The sequence below is a fragment of the Carya illinoinensis genome, chromosome 10 (assembly GCF_018687715.1).
Source record: "Carya illinoinensis cultivar Pawnee chromosome 10, C.illinoinensisPawnee_v1, whole genome shotgun sequence".
In the NCBI taxonomy this organism is placed as follows: domain Eukaryota; kingdom Viridiplantae; phylum Streptophyta; class Magnoliopsida; order Fagales; family Juglandaceae; genus Carya; species Carya illinoinensis.
In genome coordinates, this window is record NC_056761.1 from 13593356 (window position 1) to 13605621 (window position 12266).

General features: G+C 35.6%; 1 protein-coding gene across 1 annotated transcript; it reads right to left on the minus strand.

Annotated features, from left to right (window-relative positions):
• Positions 1-460: 460 nt before the first annotated feature.
• On the minus strand, positions 461-10102 carry LOC122279378 (MACPF domain-containing protein CAD1). Its single transcript, XM_043090006.1, has 6 exons — positions 9538-10102; positions 4090-4328; positions 3209-3404; positions 2791-2974; positions 1968-2119; positions 461-1348 (listed from the first exon to the last, which is right to left on the minus strand). The coding sequence occupies exons 1-6, from the start codon at positions 9856-9858 to the stop codon at positions 716-718; spliced, it is 1725 nt and encodes a 574-aa protein (XP_042945940.1). The 5' UTR covers positions 9859-10102; the 3' UTR covers positions 461-715.
• Between the last annotated feature and the right edge of the window lie 2164 nt (positions 10103-12266).

A 12266-nucleotide genomic window follows, 5' to 3' on the forward strand; every position in this document is an offset into this window, starting at 1 on the left:
TCATGATAACATAGCTAAATTCAAGACGAAGAAGGACCCATATTATTTAATCTGTGACAAAGATAAAAAAAAATATTGGCCTGCACGTAAGAAATTATGTTGAGGAATAATTCCATATTGCCTGTGAACAAGAGATTGAATGTATTTATAAAAAATGAATAATCCTTTTTTGTTAAAATGATTTTATGAGATGAGTTAGACCTATGAAATTCTTCAAAAACTTGACTCCATATTGAGTAGCAAGTATGGATGATGTATGAGATCTTGTAATTGGGGACAATTTGCCAAATAATCCCGAGCCTCACATGTTCAGCATTGAAAAAAATGGAAGACATGAATTTGTAAATGGATATCATTATTAAAAATAAATAAATACAAAATGCAGGGAAAGCAAAATTTCATCAATTAAGAAGAATGAATCATCACCTCAAGGCGTAAGAAGAATGGATCATCACCTCAATGAAGAAAAATCGAATTTTATTAAAAATAATCAAGCCTATCATTTAAAAAACCTGCCTATTCAATAAACAAAAATGCAAACAGTTCTAGAAGAAATGATACTCTGCTAATTAATGATGTGACTATCAACAAAGCGGCTGTAGAGTAAAAAACACAATGTACACAACAGAACTGGTATTGGCTATTCAAAGAATGCTTGGCTATAGTTTCTACTGGGGTGGGTAAAACTACCAAAAAAAAAAAAAAAAGGAACACATCAGTAATTCAGCAAGGAGTATTTTACGCGCAATACAATCTTTCCCTTATCAACCCCAAGTTTTGCCCCTGTGACTAGCCAGTGACCAGGGATATCTTGTGGCCCCTTTGACATTTCTGTGAAGTCTACTATTTTTGCCAGTTTTCCAATTTGGCTTGAATTATCTTCCCTTTTGTCACTTGAAACTGACGAAGAACTGCCATCGGGCCTCTGTGAATTATTAAGTGTGGAAGGGCTGTGATCCCAAACAGATCGCCTTATTGTACATCCTGGTACATTAGAGAAGAGGAGTTTGAGGTGTAACACGTTCTTGGCTCCAAATTCCCATACACCAAGCTGAGCCCCTGTGACAATATGAACGCCAGAAAGGTCTCCAATGCAAGTATCAGTATGCTGAATAGGTGCAGTGCTGACATGGGAGAAGTTCTTCCACTTGATTGGCTCAAACCAGCGACTGTCTTGTTCCTCTGGACCCTGCCACTTGGGTGCACCAATGGCCACGTGCGCATCCCAATGGGGTTGAAGAATTTTTGGAAGAGACACTAAATGTTGCAAATGGATAGCAAGTCGATTCTGTTTGCTCCCTTCTAGGTTAAGTCTAAGCCCAGTCACTGGCTTCCGACCAACTGTTACCTGTAACAGACACATGTTTAATCATAGGTAGAAAACCTTGAATTGGTAGTGGTAGTCAATCTGGAGAGAGAGAAACACTAGGTATTCAAAGGTGAGACAGTTTACAAAAGATAATGAAGAGTAACATGTCAAGGAGAGATTCTAATTCTGCATTAGCTTTACTTTTTATTTCAATGGAACTGCAGTAAGCCAAGAACGAGAGAAACCTGAAGTGAGAAGTTGGACATCGACCCAATTCAAAGATTCCCTCTCTCCCTCTCCCCCCAACCCCACCCAACCCTCTTCTCACACACACTCACATTAGCACATTTTTGCATGGGGAGGGGAGAAAAGATCAAGTCATTAAAAAATTATAGCCTATCCTAAGTACCAAGTTGGAGAAATAGAACCTTCCTGGCTTCAGTGGTTAGCATGAAACAATTGCAACGGATGCTAACAACTCCTAGTGGCTTGAATTACAACTCCTTTTTTCCTGGTTTACTTTTTTCAGTCTATTTTTTATTATTTAGCAGCACAGAAAATTAAATAAAAAATGCAGGACATGTCTGAACCACTTGGAAGGCCGTTTCAAATTCATAATGATTACACATAAGAGAGTCACTGTAACTGCAAAGAATACCTGATCCGGGCTCACTTGTAGCTTTGGGCCCATCAAGCTGAACTGAAGGGAGGGACACACAGGCTCCTTTCTGTGTAGATTCTGTTCTGGGGCCCAAGCTCGAGCAATTTGAAAATCCAAGAAATACTGCAAGTCTTCAATGGGTGGCTTGTCTGGTAAAAGCAATAAAAGATAGCAAGACAATAATAATTAAAGCATTTTTGTTAAATAGCTATTCAATAGTAGGAAGAACATGAATAAGACTGCTCCTAAACATGTCTAAATTAAATTGCAGTTAGCATATTGCTTAGGGTATTTAGAGATTTATTTAGCTTATAAGAATCACAAAACCAATACATCAGGATGACAATCAAAATGATGAATTGTTACAATGGGTAGCAAGATTGACAACAATGTTCACAGCGCTGCTATAGTAAGAATCAATCATGTAAAGAGAAAAGGAGAGGATAAGATTTGAGGTGCAACCATATTTCGTTGAAAGGCCTTATCAAGCAAGAGTGCATGAAATTCTAAGACATTGGTCTGAAAAGTGTATTCCCCTTATCTTGATCACTGGTCATTATAATTAAACAGCATTTAACCATGTATGAACATTGAATAGATTTTTAAAATGGCTTCAAACCCTTCACAGTTAAAATAATAGGGTAACTGGATTGTTATGAGTCCTTTTCTTTTAATATGTTGCGATAATAATTTTAGTAACTAATTTCTAGAATTGCCCCCTGGGATTACTCGGAGTTTGTTCTCAGACACCCAGTGCCAATCAAAACAAGAATTGCAAAGAAACTCACTTTTTAAGCAAACAAAGTGGACGAGATCTTACACTCTAGATATAAATCAATTGCACGGGCTAGATGCTTTATTCCAGGCACACCTTCCAAGAGAGAAACAATGGGTGTAAATGTCATGTTAATCACATCGGGTGCCAATTGCACAGTCTCAGCCCACTTGGCATGACTCTGCTCAAGATCATCGCCTCCTCTCCTCCTAAAAATTACAGTGACATCCTGCAGCAAAAGACTCAACTTTTATTTTTATTTTCTTTGTGTGTGCGCACAGGCATGCATATATGACAAGAGGAGCATTTATGGAATTAAACAGTAAATGGACAGGCATGCATATTTTTATTTTCTAAACAGTAAAAGGCTTGATGCAATGACCTAAAAGTTCCCTCAGGCTTCTGAGAGTAAATACCACTTTTTAGGAGAACTAGTTTTGAAGCAATAGCACCATATACTGACCTTGTCCTTGTATTTTAAGGGACCAGCACTTGATTGGCCTTTTGAGTCCAGAAACCTCTGATCCCCAATGTCTTTCAAATAGCTCTCAACATCCAATGTGGACAAAGGAGAGAAGTGGTGTTGCCTGATATAAACTACATCCCTTCCACCAATTGTTGCTGAAGTAACAATATGGGTACCAAAATTTTCAATAAAACTGAAAAGTGGGAGAAGAAAAAATGGAAATTCCAGTCAGAAACATGCTGCCAGACCATCAAATTGATCTAAGTATTAACAGAAAAAGAAAAATCATACTCATAATATGGCACTGTATCTTTCAAGTTTGAATGTTGACTAGAACATCGAGTGCATCTATTTAGTTATCCAGACGCAGTCACTCCATATTGTGAAATCATTACAGTTTGGAACTATTAAATTCCTTCTATATGTATTAACAGGACAATTATAATCAGAATATCGCCTTTTAACTGGTAGTTGCAAGATTTTTCAATACAAAGATGATACCAGTGGATCCGTGCTTTTATCCTTTTCTCCCAGGTTAGACCAAGTGAAACACTGTTACTAGTGTGTCAAATACATACTTCGACAGAGGCATTTCCACTGGGACCAATAACCCCCATTTTACTTGGGGGATAAACTTGTCATCATGGTGTGTACATATCACAGTAAGTAAAAACTATAACCATAGTGGCCCCTCCAGGTCAAAGAGTCCTTTCTGAAGATGTTTCCACTTATTGATCTTAATAGGTACTATTGTATCATGCTAGAATATCTATTTAAAGAAAATAATTCAAATCTAAAACAATGAAAAATGGATTGAATATTTCCAGAACTAAAGTTAAGGGAATTACAACAATACATATCAGTGATGAATTGCTGACCTTGCCAAAGATGCAAAATCCCAAGAGTATGGAACAACACGTTTGATTTCTTCACGTAAACATAAATTTGATTTTGTTAATTTTACTTCAAATAGGGGAATGATGTATCCAACCATAGCAAGAGATTTCGTAGCTGCTGCATCAATTTGCCAAGAACCAGTGAAATTGAACATCGCATTAAAACTCCCCAGCGGGATGCTTCCCGATACACCTGATTTCTTATTAAAATATTCTGCCATCTGGAATTTCAGTATCAAAGGCATCAATTAAACGCTGATAGGCTAAAAACAAAAAGAGGTAAATTGTTTGGTTGTATCAGGAGAAAAAAATCCAAAACATCTTTGCACAAATGATTTACAACATACAAAACATAAGCATGATACCAAATACAGAAACAACAAACAGTGGTTGAATGTATGAAAATCAAGGATTGATCTTGATGACAAACAATTAAGTGAGAATATAATGACTTGAATCGATCTAGAAATAAGATTATGACCACAAGATATCTTCAATTCTTTTGCAAATATAGATCAATAAACAGAATGCCGGTGCTCCTAATCGGTTTGAAATTATAAGTTATACATCTAAGCAAATTGAAGTAAAATGGAAAAACAAAAGTGAAAAAAATACAAATAAAGACCCATCCACAGCTTTGGGAGCTCATATTCAACAAGAATACCATTGGTGTCCTTGTTGAATGAAGAATATCTCATTCATATCAATAATATCTATCTTTTACTTATCAAAAAAAAAAAAATATATATATATATATATATATATATAGTGATATTGGCTATGAATATGTTTAAAGAATCCTTGAAGGACAATCGTGGTTTGACTCCCATAACTTGTCATTTTCTTATATAATATTTATAAGGGGATAATGCACAAGTACACAGGTGGTGCACTAGAGCAGCTCGTAAAAGTTACAATCTGAAGTTCATAAGATCACAAAATCTAAAGATGTAATGAAATGGGTGGTGCCTAAAGCAGTCATCCAATCAGACAATGAACTCAAGAAAAAAAAAAAAAAAAGGCTTCATCATTACCAAAGATAGCTCTATCCCTACAAACATCAAACATCCAACTTACTCTCTATCTAGATTGTCCACAAAATGTTGATCACCTTTGTTGTGCTCAAACAGAGGAGAAGCTGTTTACCAATGACCTCCTCCACAGAAGCGGAAGCTTAAAAAAATTTCAATTTGCAGACTCAGACTAGAATTCAAAATAATGGCAAACCAGCAACATAACACAACTGTAATCCAATTACCAGTTGTAAAGGGGTTGAGTGTTGAGTGATGTCTGGCTAGTTCTTAGGTTCCTTTTTGCCAAGAAGAAAAAAATCAATACATAATAGGGTTTCCAAATGCTTAACTAAATGTCTAGTGATCTTCAAAAGACATGTTGATCAGTTACTTGGTTGCTTGCCGCCAGCCTGGTCTATATAAAGGCTAATTGGTTGCTATACTAGAACTGCAGCAGAAGAACATCAGCATCTGCCATTGAAACAAAAAGGTATTTTCCCTGACCAGCAGGCCTTTTTTTTTCATATCATATATGACAAACTAGGCAATCCAGGATTTCCTCGTATGATTATTTTCAAGGACATTGATTACTATCCCAACTCATAAAAGATTTGTACCGTCCATTATCAGATGATTATTTTTATTCAAATCTCTGAGCAACAGCATGCCTTTATCTGAGTTCTCATTTCAGCCAATCATAATCCATAACTAAAAGTAAAATAAAAATTGTGCCACAAGAGCAACAGCACACATTTATCTGAGTTCTTATGTGAGCCAAACCTAATCCAGAAATCCAACTTAAAAAGGAAAATTGTGCCACAACTTTTTAGATATAACTTCTACCCACCAGCTCTGATACTACCCGCATCATGAATCTCTCTCTCCCAACAACATAATCTACCCTTGAAAGATATCTGAGTGTTCTCCAACCCAGCTAGACATTGGAACTCTTGGACATCAAGCGGATTCTAAAAGTCAAAAGCTAAAGCTGTCATAGAAATGAACAAAGCTGAAGTTTCTCTACCTATCCAAATTGATTGCCAATTTACATTTCATTCAAATTGACAACAAAGGCCATAGAACCTTCTACATATCTGAATTATGAAGCAAGGTTTATGATGCTAGTGCATTTAATGATGGTTGGTAAGATAGTGTGATCAGTAAACCCTAAACGAGACACCCAAATTATTTTTTTTATAAGTAAATGAGACATCCTAATTATTTTTTCAAATTTGAAATATATGAATAAAATTGATGGTTTCCCTATAGATATTGTTGCATGCAGGATATTGTAGATAGGGTCAAAGATAAAAAGAAAGGAAGTGGAGGGGAGCTCTACTTACATTTCCTCTAGAAGCTTTGAACAATAATGTTCACCAACATTGAATGGAATATCTAGAAGCCAATAACCATCATTTTCAAGAAATGCTCCTCAATGTCCTCATCATGACATAATCCAATGTTTTGGCCCACATAAATCTATGCACTTTGTATATCAACTTCAGACACCACTGGTCCCCACATGAACTTGCCACAATTTTCCTTGGCTCCATTAGCCAGCAATACCTAACAAAAATTTTGCACATCGATTTTTTTTCCTCCAGCAATACCAGAAGTTCTTGAAGCTTGATGGGTTAGCATTTAGCACCATAGACCACTGGAGTGGCTTGAGAGACCTTTTGAAGAGACAAAGATCATGAAAGTGGTGAAAGGTGTGGCTAGTGGCAAAGCTTCAGGCCCTTATGGCTTCACCATGGTGTTCCTTCAGACTCGTTGGGACATAGTTAAAGATGATATTATGGGTGCTTTTCAAGAGTTCCAATCAGCTGGGAGATTTGAAAAGGCCTCAATGCAACCTTTGTAATTCCTAAAACACCGGATGCAGTAGATGCAAGTGATTACCATTCTATCAATCTTGTGAATGAGATGTATAAAACCACATCCAAAGTCTTTGGGAACTAAATGGGCACAATAATGAAGACGATTATCTCAAAGTCCCAAATTGGATTTGTAAGAGGTAGGCAAATCCTAGATTTGGTACTTATAGCTGATGAGTGCTTCGATAGTAATCTCAAGTCAGGAGAACTGTGGATATTGTGCAAACTGGACATGGAGAAGGCCAATGATCATGTGAATTGGAAATTCCTATTACCTACGAGATGTGGCTTTAGGATGAAATAGTGTTCCTTGATTGAGCATTTTATCTCTTTAGTGTGCTTATCTATTTTGGTAATGGTACACTAAGAGTTCAATAACTCCCGCGCGGGGCGGGAGGGGGGGGGGAGTTTGAGACAAGGTGATCCTCTATCTCCACTCTTTTTTGTTACGGTCATTAAATGCTTTCAGTAAAATGATTTCAAGTTTGGAGGGAGGCTTCTTTCTGAGATTTTCTATGGGGAGAAGAAACATTGACACTCTCAAAATATCCCACTTTTTATTTGCAAATGATCCCCTTACTTTTGATACATCCAATCTAGCATGAACTTTGGTGTGGTGATAAGGTCCTTGACGATCTTGGTATATATGGGATTGAGAGGGTGCGGGAAGCCTCAATAGCACATCTCTTGGAATTGTCCAATGGTGTTGCCACGTGGAACATCTGCTTCTCCAAAGCAACATAAGATTTGGAAGTAGACGCTTCAAAGAGTTCTATAATTTATTTTTTATAAGTAATAAGAAAATTTAATTGACAAGCAAATAGGCATAGCCCATGTACACAAGAATTATCCAAGAGAAAACACCTAAATACAAGCTAGAAACTAGAATAGGCTAAAAGAAAATCATGAGGCTAAAAGAAAATCATGTCTCCATTTAAAACAAGAGCCTTCACCCAAAAACACAAAGTACTAAAGAAAAGCACACTAAGTTATCCCATTGAACGTTCTCATCTTCAAAGCATTGCCCATTTCTTTCCAACCATTAGTGCCGCATCAAACATAAAGGGATCATCCTCCAAATAGCAACAATATGATGAATCCCCTTAAAACCTTGCCAACAAGCTAAGAGATCCACCACACGCTTGTTGTATGACGAGAGGTTTGAAGATCACAAGTGGACAATGGATGAATTTAGAGCTTTCTTTATCAACACTCAATTTCAATGGTCACAAGTGATAGATTTTTAGAGATTACGAGTCCATGAGTTTTTTGTAACAGTTTTTCATCAAGCATAGGTGTATCTCTTGTATACATCCTAGGTACTTGGACTATGCCTATTATTCTTCAACAATAAAATGCTTCATTACTTATCAATTTTTTCTTTTTGCACCAAAACCGTCAGCTTGTAGGAATAGAGAATTGTTAAACTAATAGCATAAAACTTAGTTACTTTCAGTTACCGGACCCTTATCTCCAACATTATTTTTCAAGAAGATCAAATCTATCCAATGTTCAAATACATGTATTTTTTTTCAAGGAAGTGATGGAGCTTAAATACTTAGAACTATGAACTGCAATGCAGGTTTACGGTATGTCTCTAACACTATCGACAATACAATCACAATTTGGACCTAATTGCTTTCTGAAGACCCATAAGATTACAAAAGTGCGATATACTCCAGGCAAGTCATGTAGTTTCTAATCACATCTCCCAATGATTTGATGACCGTACAATAAAACAGATATAAGAGTTCCCCAACAACGCCAAAAGATTAGAGCTGTATTTTCATAATTCAACTAGTGCCAAATTTATAAGGGGCTAAAATGTGGTCCAAGTTAACCACCCAACTTTCAAATAAGATTACAACTAGAGGATCAAAATGGTGGTCAGAGATTATAATTCTACAAAGGAATCATGGAAAATTGTTATTGCATTTTTACAAACTTTTAATGAGTAACCTAGTATATAGTGTTTTTTGTTCTATTCATTTTTGGTTTATGATTGTCAATGCGCTTCCTTTTAATTTGCAGTCTCAATATACTAGACCATTCTGTTATTGACAACCGGAATTCACAAATAATCTTAGAAGGCAAAATAAAAAGAAAAAAAGACACAATGATTGAATGCTAAAAATCAATGTTAATGGTTCTGAAGCACACTCATATGAACAAATACAAAAAACCCAGCAAGCCCAGTTCACAACGAGAGTAAACGAGTTGAAAGTTAACCAATCATAATTTGAGACCTAACCAAATCTAGGAGAAGAAAACCAATATCCTGGATATTTATGTCAGTACCAACTCAAAATAAAGAAAAACAAGTTTCCAGAGAAATCTCAACCAGATTGAACGATATAAGAAAAAAAAAAAAAAAAAACTAAATCTCAGACCCACCAACGATTGAAAAAGCGGAGAAAAGAAAAAGATTATCAATATTCAAGAATTTTCGAAATTCAGATATACCCCTGACAAATATGGAAGAATTACATCTCACCAGGACTGAAATAAAAACAACTGAACAAAATAGATCAAGAAACCACCTCATGGAAGCAGCATACAGATCTTCTCTCTATGCCACTATTCCCCATGGAGCACTCAATGTCAACAGGCACATTTGGCACCACAACGCCATCGTTAAGAACAAGATCCCTGGTGTGGTCCTCATCAAGATGAACCAGCCTCGACCCAGGAGCTCCCTTGCAGTATAGGAGCCTAATATCTGAGGTGACATCGAAGCCTCGACCCAGAGCTTGGATTGAGTTGCAGAGAGTGGTGGACAAGGCATCAGAGCTAAAGCTTCTCGTTGTCGCTGCTGATCTTGACGTTGTTTCCGAGTTGTCCATAGTGGAAGGATTATTCATCGGGGGAAAACAAGAGGAAACAGGGGACAAGATGTGGTCTTATGGTGGCTGTTGTTGATTGTGAAATTCATGTTTCTAGGAAGCAGCTGAAAGTGTATTCGTTTTGGGCCTCTTTGGAACTTTGCTAGTTGGTGAGCTTTGTCTTCGTTCTAAAGGCAGGCTTTTGACTGTAATAATGGCTCAAAACGCGTTTTTCGGTTGTAGGGGAGAAGGCTTCCTAGTTGACTGGTCATTCTCGAAATTTTCAGATCCATGTCCAAAACAAGAAGTCCAAATAATAATACCTTTTGAAAAAAGCAATATTAGGAATTTCGCAATGATTCTCTGACCGTGTTAAAATAATAATTCTATTTTTCTGTAATATCTCTTTTCTCATCTTTTTATTTTATTTTTTATTTTCTAATCATTTCTGTAATATCTCGGTATAACATAAAAGAGTCCAGCTACATCCCGAGGAATGTAGCCCAATACTCACCGAATAAATTAAAATAATTTTTTTTGATTTTTTAATGTTTTTAAATATTTTTTTAAAATAAAAAAATTCACAATATCATTAAAAAATATTTTATTAATCACTAAATAAATAAATAAATAAAAATTCGGGATATAAATTCCGAACCCCACAAAGCATTTTTAAAGATAAAAATATGACTTGTTTTTTTAATAGGTGTACATATTGCTTGTGTTGATCAAGTGTGTTTGGTCAGCTTTGATCCAGGCAATCAATCATGTCTCACCAAGTACTTAGTCAATGGTTTTACCTATTGGTCAGCTAACGCTTACATCATGTTCATGTGCTCCTGATTCCATTTCTTTTATGGTCAACATAAGATAAATTCATTGTTAAAGAGAAAAATATATAAGAAGGGAGTGATGCATAAATTTAATGTTGATGCATTTTTCAATTAAGCCCAGATGTCAACAATATGGTTGAATGATCTGTGATGATATTTGGACCGAGATACAATAGTGGGTGCTCATTATATATGTTTTAAATGGTATATAAAGCACGTAAACTATGTATAAAGAGACAACGAGATTTACGTGATTTGGTATTAAAGTCTATATTTATAGGTTTTTTAAGAGTAAAACCCATTATATATTTGGCTATTTTAATCTGACTCGACCAGCTAGTTAGGGTTTCTTATATATTATATTAAACTCTTATACGATTGTCGTACTATATATTTGATTATCATCTAAATAAAATCATTTCCAACTCCATAGACGTAGACATATTGCGAAACTACGTAAATCTTGTATCTTGTGTGATTGATTCTATTTTTTATTATATTTTTTCTCTTATTGTTCCTAATAATATGAACGAACTCTAATCGAGTTGATCTAATGAGTAGAGTAGGGCATAAATGAGCGAGTATCAAAGAGTTTTACTCGAGTCGAGTCAACTTTAATCGAATAGTTGAGTCGAGTTGATCTCCTTTTCCTCATAAGTCAAACTCAACTTTTAATTGAGTGAATATTAAGTGAAAAATCGTACAAATTAGTTCCTTTACAACCTTACCAACAGGAGGGGGGAGAAAGGGAGGAGCTCCTTCCTCTGCCTGCTGGTGGACACTTTGGAGGAGCAGTACTAGATATAACTTCAGTTACAGAGCTTCCAAGTTCGAGGGTATTGTGTTATGTGCTTGTAATTCTTTGCTTGAAGGAGAGGTTGTACTTGAGCCGTGGATGCGCTCATAATGTTCATTTCTTCCTTGAGTTTTTTTTTAATCTCTCTCTTGTTATTATATATGAATAGAGTAATGTATATGCAGCTATGAAGTACGTAAATGTCATATAATCATTTTAAAAAAAAGTGGGGTCAAGTATTAAAAAATTAATTTTTTTCTATGTAAATTTCATATTAACTCACTTTTTAAAAAAAGATTGTGCGGCACTTACATACTCAACGATTGCAAATTTTATTTCTCATATGAATAAATGGATTTTAGTGAAACGATTCTAACCAGATTAGGAAAAAAAGGAAGAAAGATTAATGTAGTAGCATCTTAAGGATTCTCTTCTCTTCAAAGAGATGCAGATGCTTTCTAGCCCACATATGTGAAGCTTAATTACATCATCAAGCATGATTTTGATGCCATTTTTGCAACTTGCCAAAGCTATAGATCCTACAAATATTATAACGCATGCTCACAGGTTTTAACTGGCCGGATCACTTCCATCTGTTATATTAATTAAATACATCCACCAAAACTGACTATCCACCAATAGATCAGTTCCTTTCATTTACGTCAGAATCATCAATTTCTTTTACTTATAATGAATACCACAAGTTCAAATAAAAATAATCATAAAAAATTGACAAGATGATGTAGATTTTTATTCTTGATGATTCTCACGTTTTTACAGTTATCATTTTTTTTTTTTTTTATTTGATAACCAAAGAA

Coding starts and splice junctions, on each gene's coding strand:
- LOC122279378 (XM_043090006.1), bottom strand. CDS start 9,858: ATGAATAATCCTTCCACTATGGACAACTCGGAAACAACGTCAAGATCA. Junction 3,405..4,089: donor GATTTTGCATCTTTGGCAAG/GTCAGCAATTCA, acceptor CCCACTTTTCAG/TTTTATTGAAAATTTTGGTA. Junction 1,349..1,967: donor TACAAGTGAGCCCGGATCAG/GTATTCTTTGCA, acceptor TGTCTGTTACAG/GTAACAGTTGGTCGGAAGCC.